General features: G+C 41.1%; 1 protein-coding gene across 1 annotated transcript; it reads left to right on the top strand.

The window, feature by feature from the left end:
• Window positions 1-2,113: 2,113 nt before the first annotated feature.
• Window positions 2,114-6,761, top strand: LOC113448804 (macrophage-expressed gene 1 protein-like). The gene is given in 3 exon segments (XM_087920762.1): window positions 2,114-2,196; window positions 4,416-6,559; window positions 6,561-6,761. Coding segments are annotated over 2 exon segments (2,163 nt in total). The 5' UTR covers window positions 2,114-2,196; window positions 4,416-4,453; the 3' UTR covers window positions 6,618-6,761.
• The last annotated feature ends 7,467 nt before the right edge of the window (window positions 6,762-14,228 follow it).

The following is a 14,228-nucleotide window of genomic DNA, read 5'->3' as shown; positions in this document are numbered from 1 at the left end:
ATGGGGCTAGTTTTCGGCCTGCAAAGCCTGCAGAAGCCTTCCTTAAGCCTCTGGGAGGCCAAAAAAAGCTTCAAACTGGCTGAAAATAAGCAGTGAGGCTCAGTGAAGGTAAGGGGGCGGTGGGAATGGGTGGGGATTGCATGCGCATGCATAGGGGGCATGGGGAGGCATGCATTGCCTTCTGGGTGCCGGCACGCAAGCGTGAGCATGCAAGCACACGCACAATTTTTGGCACAGGAGCCCAAAAAGTTTAGTCACCACTGGCATAGTGCATGGTTTCTGATCCAGAAGCAAAAAGGCTAAGCCAAGAACCTAGAAAAAAAGGGGGGCCAAGAATAAAGTTATGTTGAAAAGAGACTTACCTATTAATACAGTGTGCAGGTATCCATAGCCAATGTGAAGCAGGAACGAAATTGTCAGAATGTGCAAACATAGAGAGCACATCTTCACTGACTCGAGAATCATTCCTGATATATCAATTGACTTTTCTAGTGGTAGCAATAGCAATAGCGCTCAGACTTATATACCACTTTACAATGCCTTTACAGAACTTTTAAGCAGTTTAGAAAGTCAGCATATTGCCCCCAACAATCTGGGGTCCCCATTTTACCCACCTCAGAAGGATAGAAGGCTGAGTCAACCTTGAGCTGGTGAGATTTGAACTGCCAAATTGCAGGCAGCTGGCAGTCAGCAGAAGTAGCCTGCAGTACTGCACTCTAACCACTGCACCACCGTGGCTCATATAAGTATAGATATAAGCATATGTAACAATAATTGCCTGGGATTTCCATTTCAATACTAATAAACCAATCAAATGAATTTACAGGTAGTCCTCGACTTACAACAGCTCACTTAGGGACCATTTGAAGTTATGATACTAATAAAAGTGACAGATTATCATTTGTCACACTTATGACCATTGTAATATCCCCATGGTCACATAATCAAAATATGGATGCTTGGCAACTGGCTCAAATTTATGACGGTTGCAGTGTCCTGGGGTGTCGTGATCCCCTTTTACAATCTTCTGATGACCTATAAGAGTGGAGAGGCAGGGAATGTTGCGGATCCTATCCCCGAAGGAGATACACCTAATGGGACCCAGAAGAAGTGGCTCCCTCTCTCTGGAACATCATTCCCCCAGAGATTAGAATGGCCCCCCTCTCTAATACTCTTCCGGAAGGCACTGAAGACCTGGGGAACCCAGAGCGGGAGGGAGCCCATCAAATCTCTCGCGTGATCTGCTGTTGTTGGGGCGTGGGGGGGGAGGAGTTGGGGTGTGTGTGATTTTTTATTTTTTTATTTATTATTTCCCCTCAAGATTTTGTTCTATTGCACTTCATTAATTTATTTGATTCTTTTTGTTAGTTTTTATTGTTATTTTTTTAAATTTCAAACATTGTTTTAGATTCTGCAAGCCGCCTCGAGTTGCCATGGGCAAATAGGCGGCAATATAAATTCAAGAAATAAATAAATAAATAAAGTCAATAGGGAAGCATATTCACTTAACAACCGGGTTACTAACTTAACAACTTCAGTCATCCACTGAATGAGAAAATTCATAAAATGGGACAAAACTCACTTAACAAATGTCTTATTTAGCAACAGAAATTTTGGGCTAAATTGTGGTCATAAGCTGAGGACTACTTATATTTCTTGGCAGCTAAAGCTACAGGGCTAATTCCTGCTGATTAACATAGAAAGCTGTTTGGTGAAGTAGTTACGGTGTTGGCCTAGAAGCCAGAAGATGGTGAGTTCTAATCTCCCCTTAGCTTAAGTCGAGGACTACCTGTACCTGTACCTAAATTTGAGTGGACAACAACAGTTCTGAAGTTCAAACCCTTCCAACACGAGTTCTTAGTGGACAACTGTTCTGTATGAGACTGACATTGATGTGGATCTCATTGTTTCCATAAGTAGCTGAAGTGGCCCTTCATACCCACAAATCAACCATGTCATCCTGATCTCCAAAGTGGCAGAGCTGTAGATGGAGGGCGGGGTGGGGGGAGCAAAGGAAGGACAATTGAAGAGCAGCCTAAAAAGTAGGTGTGCCATTGGCTTAGAAATGCTGACTGCCACAGTATGACCTAAGAAGATATCAAAGGGCAGATAAAACAAGGGAGCAAATATTTGCTAAACAAACCTCTGAGGCTGAACTGACTGATTTCCAGGGGCAACCAGGCAGAATTCTTTCAGGTGAGCACAAGGAAAGGGGAGCCTACTTGTCAAATTCTTCTTTGGGCCATTTGTATTAGTCCTGGGTAGCTCTTACTCTCTAGGTTTTTACTCTTCTACTCTCTTCAGGGTGGTTTCATGGGTTGTTAGTAAAAATAAATCCAAACATTTATTTCGTTACCGGTGGGAACTCGGTCACCTTTTCCACATCTTAACCAGAGCTCAGGCTTTTTTGTTCATCTCCAATTGCAGCCATTTCTTGGATGTCTTCTTAAGTACAGGTAGTCCTCGGCTTATGACCACAATTGAGCCCAAAATTTGTGTTGTTAAATGAGAATTTGTTAAGTGAGCTTTGTCCCATTTTACGACATTTCTTGCCACAGTTGTTAAGTGAATCACTGTGATTGATAAGTCAGTAACCAGGTTGTTAAGTGAATCTGGCTTGCCCATTGACAGAAGGTTGCAAAAAGGGGAATCACATGACCCCTGGACACTGCAATGGTCATAAGTATGAGTTTGCCAACCATCTGAATTTTGATCACATGATTATGGGGATGCTGCAACAGTTGTAACTGTGAAAAACGGTCCTAAGTCCCCTTTTCCCGGTGCCATTTTGAATGGTCACTAAATGTACTGTGGACTACTTATCCATAAATATGGTTCATAAACTCTGGGGGAAGCAAACAGGAGAAAAAGAGAAACGCGTGATTTGCAATGCATAACATTTCTGTAGGACAAGAGACTTTTTGGGTTAATAATTCCTCCTTATCACAGATGGATGAATTTTGTGCCCAGGACAGAAATTATTTACACTGAAAGCCCTATCATAAGGAAAGTATGCAAAAGAGGGTGGGGGTGGGGGCTAAGGAGGTGAAGCGGAGAGAAGGGAAGTTTCTGTTTCAGTTTCCATGAAAATTGCTTTCTGAAAAATCATGTGATGCATGACTCTCTCTCTCTCTCTCTCTCTCCTCAGTAGGGACACTCCCATCATGTTTCAATTGCCCAATCCTGTTGTTTGGTGGGGGGTGGGGGGAATCTAAGTTCCTATTTAGTCTCTTTTGGTCGAGAGCCAAGTAGTTGAAAATTCCTTTGGTGGACAGAAAGAAGCAGTGGACCTGGAGAATCAAGCAAGGTAAGCAATGAATTGAGATTAGTTTTCCAAAGTTCAGAGGCAACCCCTATTAGGGCTAGAGAGTTCAGGAGATTTGCAGAGTTTTAAATGTGTCCTACCTTTGTTTTGGAGGCCAAGCTGCCACAGATTTTCTACTCAACAAAAAATATAGAATCATAGAGTTGGAAGTTATCTAGTCCAACTACCTGGTCAAGGCAGAGGACCTTACACCATCCAGATCAAATGGTTGTCCAGTCTGTTCTTGAAAACCTCCAGCAATGGAGCAGTTGGGGAGGCAAAACCGTGCCACTGATTAATTGTTCTCACTGTCAGAAAGTTTCTCCTTTGTTCTAGGTTGGATCTCTTTTTAATGAGCTTCCAGCCTTGCTTCTTATCTTACTCTCAGGAGAATAAACCAACCCCCTTATCTCAGTGCTTCTCTGCAACTGTTTCATACTCACTCTGTAAGTTATCTTGGCTGCTATTCCCTCCCCACTCCGCCTGTGCCACTGTCAGAGGCAAATGGGAGCGGGAGGGTAATTCTCAGCAGAAAGCCAGAATAAGGTCATAACTTGGGTTTGTCATAGTTTTTCCAATTCAAAGAAGCAACCTGGTTGATACGTATTATAAAACCACCAGTGATGCTCTAGTTAGTACATATGTACTGCAGCCATTTTGTCTGTCTGTGTTGTATGTTTGTGTTTAGCAAAATGTTATTTGAAAGGATTGGATTATATATTAACTTTTGCAGCAATAGTAAGCCATTTTTAAAATCATCAGTTCTTTCTACTTCAACTGAATTGCCAGAAATTGTACTTGTAACATTTAATTGCTATCTTATCTAGTTTTCTCCCCCTCTAGGACTATGTTTTCATCCGTAAAAGTGGAAAAAGTTGTTGAATTTTTTTGATGGATGTGTCTGTGTGTGTGCGCGTGCATGCACATTTTTTCTTTTTCAATGGGTGATTTAGACTGCATAAGCCAGAACCCCTACCACAATCATTGCTGAAAGTAGAACTTTCATGATGCTGGCTATGAGTTCTGATATGTGGAGGCATCATCTCGGAGAAGGCTGGTTCAAGTAATAACAAATAGCCTTTTAAATAACGAAACTTTTCTCTCTTTTCAGGACTGTGCAAGTGAAGTGGCCTTTTCCCTTCCCTGACCATGGCATTTTGGCTTTGGGCCGTCTTGGCGTTGATGAATACAGAGAGTGCAAGAGCTGAAGATCCAGGATTCAAAGCTTGTAAACTTCAAGGTAAAAAGGTACTAGAAGTCCTACCTGGAGGTGGCTGGGACAACTTGCGCAATGTGGAGATGGGCAAGGTCATGACCCTCAACTACTCCCAATGCGAGACCACTGAAGATGGTGAGTACCTCATTCCCAATGATGTCTTTGTGGTGCCCCTCAAGAAGAGCATAATGGAGATCCACTCTGAAATTATTAAAGACTGGCTGTCCTACACTGATGCATTTTCCGAATCCATCAACGCTGAGGCATCCTACCTCACTGTGCTCAATGGCAGGTTCTCCACTGGTTGCCAAGAAACGAAGACCCACAATGTCTATGATGAGACAGTCACCACAAGAGTGCAAGTACGGCATCACATCTACTCTGTGAAAGCTCAACCGTCCTTCACTTTCCACGAGGACTTCCGCCATCAGCTTGTGAGCATAGGCAACCAGCTGGAGAACAACCAGAGTCGGATTGCTGAGTACATGGCAGAAATGCTGGTATTAAGCTATGGCACACATGTCCTCACAAGTGTGGAGGCTGGAGCGTCCCTCATACAAGAAGATCAGGTGAAAAAAAAGTTTTTGCTGGACAACGATGCTCAGAAGGCAAGCATCACTGCCTCTGCCTCTGTTACTTTTTTCCACAAAGTCAATGTGGGAATTGGGACCTCCATGGAAAGTTTGAGTAACATAACTAAGGAGTATGTGGCAAATACAATAAATTCCAAATTGGGGGGCTGGGGCAGTGTGCCCTTCTATCCTGGCATCACCCTCCAGAAATGGCAGGAAGGCATCCCCAATGGTTTAGTAGCAATAGGCAAGTCAGGGCTTCCACTGCCATTTTTCATCACCCCTGATGCCTTACCTGAATTGCCAGAGCCTACAGTTCGTCGAGTGGCCACTACGGTGGAAAATGCTATCCGCCTCTACTATGCAATCAACACCCACCCGGGCTGCGTTGAGCCCGGCTCGAAGAATTTCAACTTCCAAGCCAATGTTGATGATGGCTCGTGCCAAAATCCCAGCACCAATTATACCTTTGGTGGAATCTTTCAGGAGTGCCGTGGGGTTTCGGGACAGGACCCAGAAGAGCTCTGCCAAGCCTACCGTATCCAGAACCCCTTGACTGGCAGCTACTCTTGCCCACAGAACTATTTGGCTGTCCTGCTGCATGAAGAACAGCGTACAGCCAACCAGCCCAAGATGGAGTGTCATCAGCAGTGCCATACTTGCTGGCTTGTCCTTAAGTGCTGTAAGAAGGTGTGCGGCATCCGCTACTACCCCAGCACAGTGAAGTTCTTTGCTTATTGGTGTGCTGCCACAGGTCCAGTAGCTCAGAGTACCGGATTTCTCTTTGGAGGACTCTACAGTACCGGCAATGAGAACCCAGTGACTAGCACCTATACCTGTCCGGCCTACTTCTTCCCCTTGGTCCTGTTTGATAATCTGAAGGTGTGCGTCAGCAATGACTACGAGATGGGCTCCCGCTTTGCGGTGCCCTTTGGTGGGTTCTTCAGCTGCCAGTCTGGCAATCCTCTGGCAGGCTTACGGAAGGGCCAAAGCCCTGGAATCCTCCAGGATTTTTTCTACCAAGATTCTCCTACTAAATACCCCATGAAATGTCCAGCTGGACATAGTCAACATAAGGCATATTTGAGCGATGGCTGTGAAATTCTCTATTGTTTGCAGGCAGGGACACTTTTTGCTCAGCAATTGGCTCCCATCAAGCTCCCCCCTTTCCTGCGCACGCCGTCCCCAAATGGCAGCCTTTCTGAAACGATCCTGGTGAGCACCGAAGGTAGCCAAGCCTGGGTCAAAATACAGCAGAGTGGGAGCTGGAGGTTGGCCAATGGCACCGAAGGGAAGGAAATAGCTCTTCTTTTCCAGGGAAACGACAGTTTGGGACTATCAAGTGGAGCCATTGCTGGGATTTGCATCGCAGTGATGGTAGTCTTGGTTATCTTTCTTTTTATTGTGTTCAGAATTCGACGTTACAAGATGAGAGGCTACCAACAGGAGATAAATGAGGACTTAGTCAATTGATGGCAGAAACTATAGAACCGCGGAGACACCTCCAGAACTTAGTGCTGCTTAAAACACCTTTTCATCTATTCTTTGAAGTTTAATTCCAATTGTGGGAGCTGAATCTGGGAAGTGGGAGAGGCAGAATAATAATGGAGAGCTGCGTAGGGTAGGGGAAGTAAGCATTAACTATGAGTGTACCTAAAAACATTTGACCGAAATGATGATGACCACCTTCCAAAGCGAACAAAATAATTTGCTTTGAATCGAGTGAATAATTAATAGGTAATGAATAATTCACTTACCTGAATGCAGGTAAAAGAAGCAATCTGAGAGAAATCAGTTGAAAGAGCTAGACTTTATCCTGAATGTCAAATTACATCAACAAAAGAAAATTAATTCAGAGGTAACAATATAGCTTTTTGTTTGAGCAACTGTAGTTCTGCAGATGAAGGAGAACAGATTACACAGACAAGACAAGATAGGAAAGAATTTAAAAGTAATTTTAGCAGACTGAGACATGATTTAGAGCAAGAACAGCTCTTTCTGTAATGCACTGAGAATTCATTTATATGTAAGGGGATTTGTTTTACTTTAATTGCATCTTGACAGCCATCGATACATTTTTAAAAAGCGGATGAGCAACACTACCAAGTAGAAGCAAGCTTGCTTTGGCAATAGCTCAAGACATTCTTTGTCAGTTTAATAAATTCTGTGTTGTTGTTTAGAAAAAAATCATCACCACTTAGGTGATGATTTTTCATCACTTCCTTATGTAATTAGCCCTAATTGGTAAGATTGAGATAACTGCTTTTATTCTGGAAACGTATAGGTTTATTAAAGCATTACAAAACTCAACTTGTATTGGAAAATAGAGATCAATTTTGCCTTAAGCCAAATATATGTGACAATATTCTGAAATGCTTTATCGCTGAATACTTTTGTTTATTCTCTTGGTTTATCACAATAAGTTGATATATTTGGAAATTCATGGTTAGTTGCTCTTTTATATTTTTTTTATTTCACCTCTATCTGCTCATTAAATTCGGACTGTATTGCTTTCTTTTGAAGACTATTTTTGAGTACGTCTTATCTCCAACTGAATATTATTGAACAGTGGGGCCAAATTGGAGGCATTAAAGGACATTTATTTACATTTTGGATTTTGTTACATTTGTGTTACACTCTGGGTCATCACAGACAGAATCTCTTATACTATCACTTCACCCATCTCACACAAATCTTATTTAGCCTCTTCAGACCAGAAAATAATGAAGTTGTTCCTTTATCTGTTAGACAATGGGAGGAAGTAGAATTATCCAACTGTGAGAGCAGAGAATTTCTAGATTCATGACATTTTTAGCAAGGTATTGACTCATTGTTTGTTGTTACTCATTTTTAGCAAGGTTGTGACTCATTGTTTGATGCAGCTGTGCTTGCTCAAGGCAAAACAAATACACACATACTTCACTAAAAGCCAAAATCATTAAATGAGCTTGTCTTGATATTGGAACTATTCTGAATTATATTCACGCCTCATTCATTTGCAACTTGAGTCCTGGCAAGGACTGGGTCAGAAACAAGATAGCGATTCTCTCTCTTTCCAGCTTCCTCATATATAATTTCATTTATAAGTCTTAGGGGATAGAAATCCATCTTTAGCTAAGGTGCCTAAAAGACCCCCATTATGGTTTTAAAAATACTTTATATTATTATTTTCATATTTTAAAAAAACCTGATTTTGTTTTTATGGGAACTGTAAAACTGTTGCACACTCAAATAGCTTTTAGCTAAAAGAGGTGATTGGCAAACATCTATTTGATGTTATTCAATTCTAGACAGCTAATGGTCCTAGGGACCCTGCCCATAGGGTTAGCATTCCAGGCTCCATAGAGATATAACTGATGACCTCTCAATTGCTGGACAGAAAGGCAGCCTCCCCATAGCAGTGGCTACTCTTTATTTCTTTGCCATTGGTGCTCCAATAATAGAACAGTTGAACAAAAATCAGTAGGGTCTTTAGGATCCGTAGGCAGAGAGAAAACATCTGTCCAGTGATTGGGGCATTATCTAGTTTGGTACAGTGGTGGGATTCAACCATTTTTTATTACTGGCTCTGTGGGCATGGCTTGGTGGGCGTGGCAGGGGAAGGATACTGCAAAATCTCCATTCCCTCCCCACTCCAGGGGGAAGGTTACCACTGGTTCTCTGAACTACTCAAAATCTCTGCTACTGGTCCTCCAGAACTGGTCAGAACCTGCTGAATACCACCTCTGATTTGGTAAAGGAAACGTCTGCAAGCAAACAATCGAGCTCAAAGAACACCAAAGATTACACAGTTCAGCCCTGAGTTACAAATATTATCTTCTGTCGGTAAATTCGACACTTCATTTACACTCTTTGAGTAATCCCTACAAAAGTTGTATAAGTACATAGTAGGTTTTAGGTCTCAGTTTTGTTGGAAGGTCCTTGGTTTTCCTCAACTTGTACCAGGGGTGGGATTCAGCCGATGTTACTACTGGTTCAGTGACTATGTTTTGCACGCGCATGCATGTAAAAAAACCTTAAGCTGTGCCGCCCAGACAACTGAAAAGCGCTGCGTGCAGATGCACAGCGTTTGAAAAGCCTCTTTTTTCCCTGCTTTTTCAACCTCAGCTGTGCTGTGCAAAGCAGCTGAGGTTTAAAAAGCAGGAAATAAAGGACAGGTAAGAGCCTGGGTGGGTGGGTGCGCCAAACAGCAGCAGACACAGAACTGGTTCGGTGTCTGCTGCTCTTCAGAGCTACCAGCTCTATAGAATCTGGCAGAACCAGTAGCACCCCACCCCTGACTTGTACAGAGTATAAAGTAGTAAAATGATACTTGTATAGCTTCGAAGCATAAGACTTTCTTTTAAAGTATAGTTTGAAATGAACTTCAGTTATGCTGAGAATATTATTACATAATCCCAGATTCAAAGAACAAATTTTTAATCCTTTGGCATGCATAGTTTTTCATCATATTTAAAAATGCAAATGCCTAAGATGGACAGAACCTGGTGGGGTGGGAACCAGCAATTTCTGGGCCAGCGATGGTCATTATATAATCACAGCTCAACTATGACTCAACAAATGTCTATTAATTCACAATGGCAGGAGGAAAAGAAGCCAGGTGTTCAACACCTCAAGCCTCGATACAGAAATCCCTTTGGACTGATGTGGGGGTAACATTGTATTTGAGTCGTCCTTTTTATCCATCATGTACATTCTAATCTAACCAAGTCTGGCAGTTTTCTGTCACATCCAACCAAGAGTTCAATTATGGGGTTAAATGAGATCTGCTATTTACTGCCAACCCTCCATGGGGAAACTGACACATCCCATTTACAGAGATTCAATTAAACACTTCAGCCTACATGGGATCCTTGGTGCTCTCTGAGCTTGCTTGTTTTCTTGCAGACCTTTCATTATCCAAACTAGGTAACATCATCAGTGCTAGTAAAGGAGTGCTATTTGCTGTCAGTTTATATTCTTGTTCTGTCAGTTTTGGTGGGGATGGTCTTAGACATTCTTTGGTTGGTCTGTTTACTATTGGCTTCAGCCTACAACCATGAATGTCTGTACCTGTTCAATATAAACATAAATACATCTGATATTTTATGACCCTAAGGAGAGAGAAAACATATTTGCTACACAGAGTACTTATAACTCAACGCAAGAGATTGTAGCAACTCTTAAATGGTACCAAGCTCACCTCTTACATAGAAACTGTTATCTTGTGCCAGGAACCATTTTACACTAGATAGAAGAATTAAAATCCAAAGATGCCAGTGGTAAAGTTGATGCCAGAATTACATTGTTGGATGATAGAGCAATATATGTGCCAAATGGCCTGCTGTGAAGAATCCCTTTGCAGTGCAAGAGGCCATCTTCTCAACAGTGATGAAGATTTAGTGGCAAGTGGTTGTTTTCTACTGCATAAGAAGTGATTCCTCTTTTCCCATCCCTTCCAATTTTCTTCCTTCTGTATTTCATGAGTGCATTTTTTCCCCTCTGCTGTTTTTGGTCCGCTGACATCAGTAGCCTAATAAATGAAAGTCTACAAAATACTGAAATAATTGTTGAAGTTTTATTTTAACGAATGTGGCTTACCACCTTGAATTAAAAGTCTGTCAATGCATTTTGAATACTGAAACAGACTTTAGAATGGTATTTCCATGTATGAAGCTTGAAGCAATTGGATCCATTGAATCCCTCACAATTTCTTTTTAAAAAGAGTCCATTTGTCCAGTGAGTCCAAGAGTCCAGTGGTTAAGGTGTTGGCCTACAAACCAGGAGACAATGAGTTCCAGGCCTCCATTATTATGTGAAAGACAACTGGGTGACTTGAGCCAGTCGCTTTTTCTCAGCCCAACCAACCTTACAGAGTTGTTGTGGGGAAAATAGGAGGAGGAAAGAGTATTTGATATGTTTGATGTCTTGAATTGTATATGAGTAGGATAAGTAGGATAAAAAAAATTTTTTTTTTAAAGACCTGAGGTTCTCATTTCCTTCAGATGCTATGACTTAAGTCTAAAACAATATAGATTTATAGCATTATTGCAGTTTAATTCTATTGCACACATAAGGCCAAAGGCATATTAATATTAATTCTTCATCTCATTTATCATTCTTGCAACTCTGCAGCTGGCTGATATATCGTAAGCTTTAAATAATTTGGGGGGTTTGATTTAGCTTTACCTCTCCAATTTGTGAAGACTGTTGCATTTCAGTGTGGCAAATTGAGACACAAACAGAATTATGAATAGAGAGGAGTAACTCATTTTACAGTCTAGTAGCTGATGTATAGATAGACATGAACTCATATCAAAGGGGGAACTCAAGCTAATTTAAATTTCACACCCAATCAAGCATTTATCCATAGTTACCGGCTGGCTGAAACAGTCACCTCTGATCAGAATATGAAAACATTCTACTCAGCACTAGACTAAATATGGCATTTCCTCTTTTCCTAATATTTTGCTGTGTGTTCAACACATACAGCTTGTTCAAATACTTTAATTACCTAGCCTTGGTTATAATAAAAGTTAACTGGACTTGCAAATGAGAAACATTATCTATTAAATAGGAGATAGTGCAGCAGATGGCAACAATAGCTGACTGCAGCTATTAAAAAAAAAACTAAGTAGGGTCAGGCTAGGTTAGCTTTTGAAGGGCGCCCCCAGGAAATCACAGAGCTGTCATTTGCATAAGGAAGTTGAAAAAGGGTCCTGAAAGAGGACAATGGCAAACTACTTCCATGGTTGCCAAGAAAACAAAAGACTAAGCTCAACACAAAGGAATCTTGATCTTTATAGGCCCTTTTAGTTCTTAGCCTGCCACTGTAACAGCATTTTCTGTCCAAAAATAAATGATGAAGCAAATTAAAATACCACAAGTGTTCTCCTGTTGCAGTGAATCTAGGGAAATAATGCAGAAACCAAGCCTAAAACTGTTTGATGCAATCTTTGGACAAAAGTGTGAAGACTTTATTTAGTTAGTCAAATTTATATGGCTGCCCATTTCACACAAGCTGATTCTGGGCAGCATACCTCAAGACCTTTCATACAAACAAGTTAATAAACAGGCAACTCTAGGGAAAAGGTGAAATATTGGAATAACAGTGGTTTTCTTTTTTAAAATAATGATTTAAAAAATTACAATAATAGGTTACTGTACTCCTCCTATACTCTTTTCTCTAGAATTTTGCTTCTGAAAAGACAGAAGGAAGAAGTGCTTTTCAAGCGAGAGGAACAATTCTGGCTTATGTTGATATTAGTTTAGCTTCCTTATATCTTAGAAAATTGGTACTAGAATAGTTGAAAATTGTAAGCAGTTAAATAGAAACATGTTTGTGATGGGTCAGGGACCACCAGCTTTGTTTAAGATGAGGTGAGAAGCACAGACACAGGTAGTCCCCAGCTTACCATAGTTCACCTAATGGCCGTTCAAAGTTATAATGGCACTTAAAAAAGGGACATGCCCATTTTTCACATATTCACTTAATAACTGTGTTACTAAATGAAGAACTGCAGTGATTCACTTAACAAAGGTTTTGTAAAGGGAAAATAGCAGAGGTGGTATTCAGCAGGTTCTCATCTGTTCTGGAGAAGTGGTAGTGGAAATTTTGAGTAGTTTGGAATACCCCCTCTGACTGGCCCTGCCCCCATCTATTCTCTGCCTCCCCAGTCCCAGCTGATCGGCTGGGTCTTCTTTTGTTGCCCTGTACAGGAGAACGGAGCTGGAAAGCAAGTTAGTGGGGTGGGGAAAGAATGGGGATTTTATAGTATCCTTCCCCTGCCATGCCCACCAAGCCACAACCACAGAACCAGTAGTAAAAAAAAATTTGAATCCCACCACTGGAAAATAGGTAAATGTGTAGTGTGCAACCTAATGAAAGCTTTCTGCAGTCTGAAGTAAACACATCAACGTGGGACAAGAAATGGAAAATTCCAGTTCTGACATTTTGCAATCGCTCCTAGTCTGCATCACGAACCCATCATTATGGCTCTCAAGCCCATCCCCAGAATTAAGTACGGTCTTCAGCCACAAAAGTTTCCCCTGCTCCTGCTCCACAGTCACAACTGAGCAAGAATGAAGCACAAAATTGAATGGGGAACGACCTATTTAATTGAATCAGATTTCTTGCCATGGGAACGTTTATAGAGTTAATCAGATTTAGGTCAATGCTATGTTATTTCCCAAATTGTCTACTTCACAAGCAGATAGTCATTCATTGTTTTATCAGGTTTCTCGGCAAAGTTCACCGTGTACTTGTCTCTGACTCAATGCTTATTTCAACTCATTTTTTAATCAATCAAGACTATCTTGTGCTCCAGTTTCTAAAGAGAGACGGATGGGAACTGAATACACATAAAGTGGGCAGTGGATAAAGTACAAGAAAGCACAGTTTCACTGTGTGTTTTCTTCTCTGTCTTCAACATGTTGTTCAAGACATCATTCTCTTTTACAAACTACTATTAATGTGCAAGAAATTGCATGCCAAGTGCCTATCACTATTAATTTGTTCATACACACACACACACACACATTTTTGGTATGACAACTACAGATATACACATATGGAGGAATTTTGCTAAGAAATGCTACTGTAATTCATTAATTTTTGTTTTGTGAATTCTGTATACCATTTTAAGCAATTCCTATGCAGGAGACGTAAGCCAATTAAGAGGTGAGTTTTCTATGAAGCCTTTCAGAAGCCATAAGAATGGAAGTTGACTGATGTAGAAAAGTTTTTAAAAGTATGAGCTAATTGGTCTTCTACTTTTATTTGCACTGACCTCCCAGCCATGAACAACAATGTTACAACACAACTATGTTACAACAGAGCTTTGATATTTATTTTCCCCTGCCCTGTCCCCCGCCCTGCCCCCCCCCATATACAGTGCTTGTGGAAACCTTACGAGTGTTGTAAAATTTTCTCTCATGAAAATTTTAAATTACAAAATATAATTATGCCTTAATTTTTAAAAAAATTGAAAGGAAACCATATTTAATGCTATCTTCCACAGAGAGAGAGGGAGGGAGAGAAGGAGGGAAGGGGCGGGAGAGGGAGCAGGAAATAATGAAATAATGGACAAGAGAGAAGAAAATAGCCAGTAATACTGTGGCAGAAATTTCCAGTTAAAATTGTGAATTCCCTTTACTG

Source organism: Pseudonaja textilis, chromosome 1 (genome assembly GCF_049901715.1).
Source record: "Pseudonaja textilis isolate UNSWEBS1 chromosome 1, rPseTex1.2, whole genome shotgun sequence".
Classification (NCBI taxonomy): Eukaryota; Metazoa; Chordata; class Lepidosauria; order Squamata; family Elapidae; genus Pseudonaja; species Pseudonaja textilis.
Note: the sequence above shows the minus strand (reverse complement) of the source record. Positions and strands in the feature narration are given on the sequence as shown.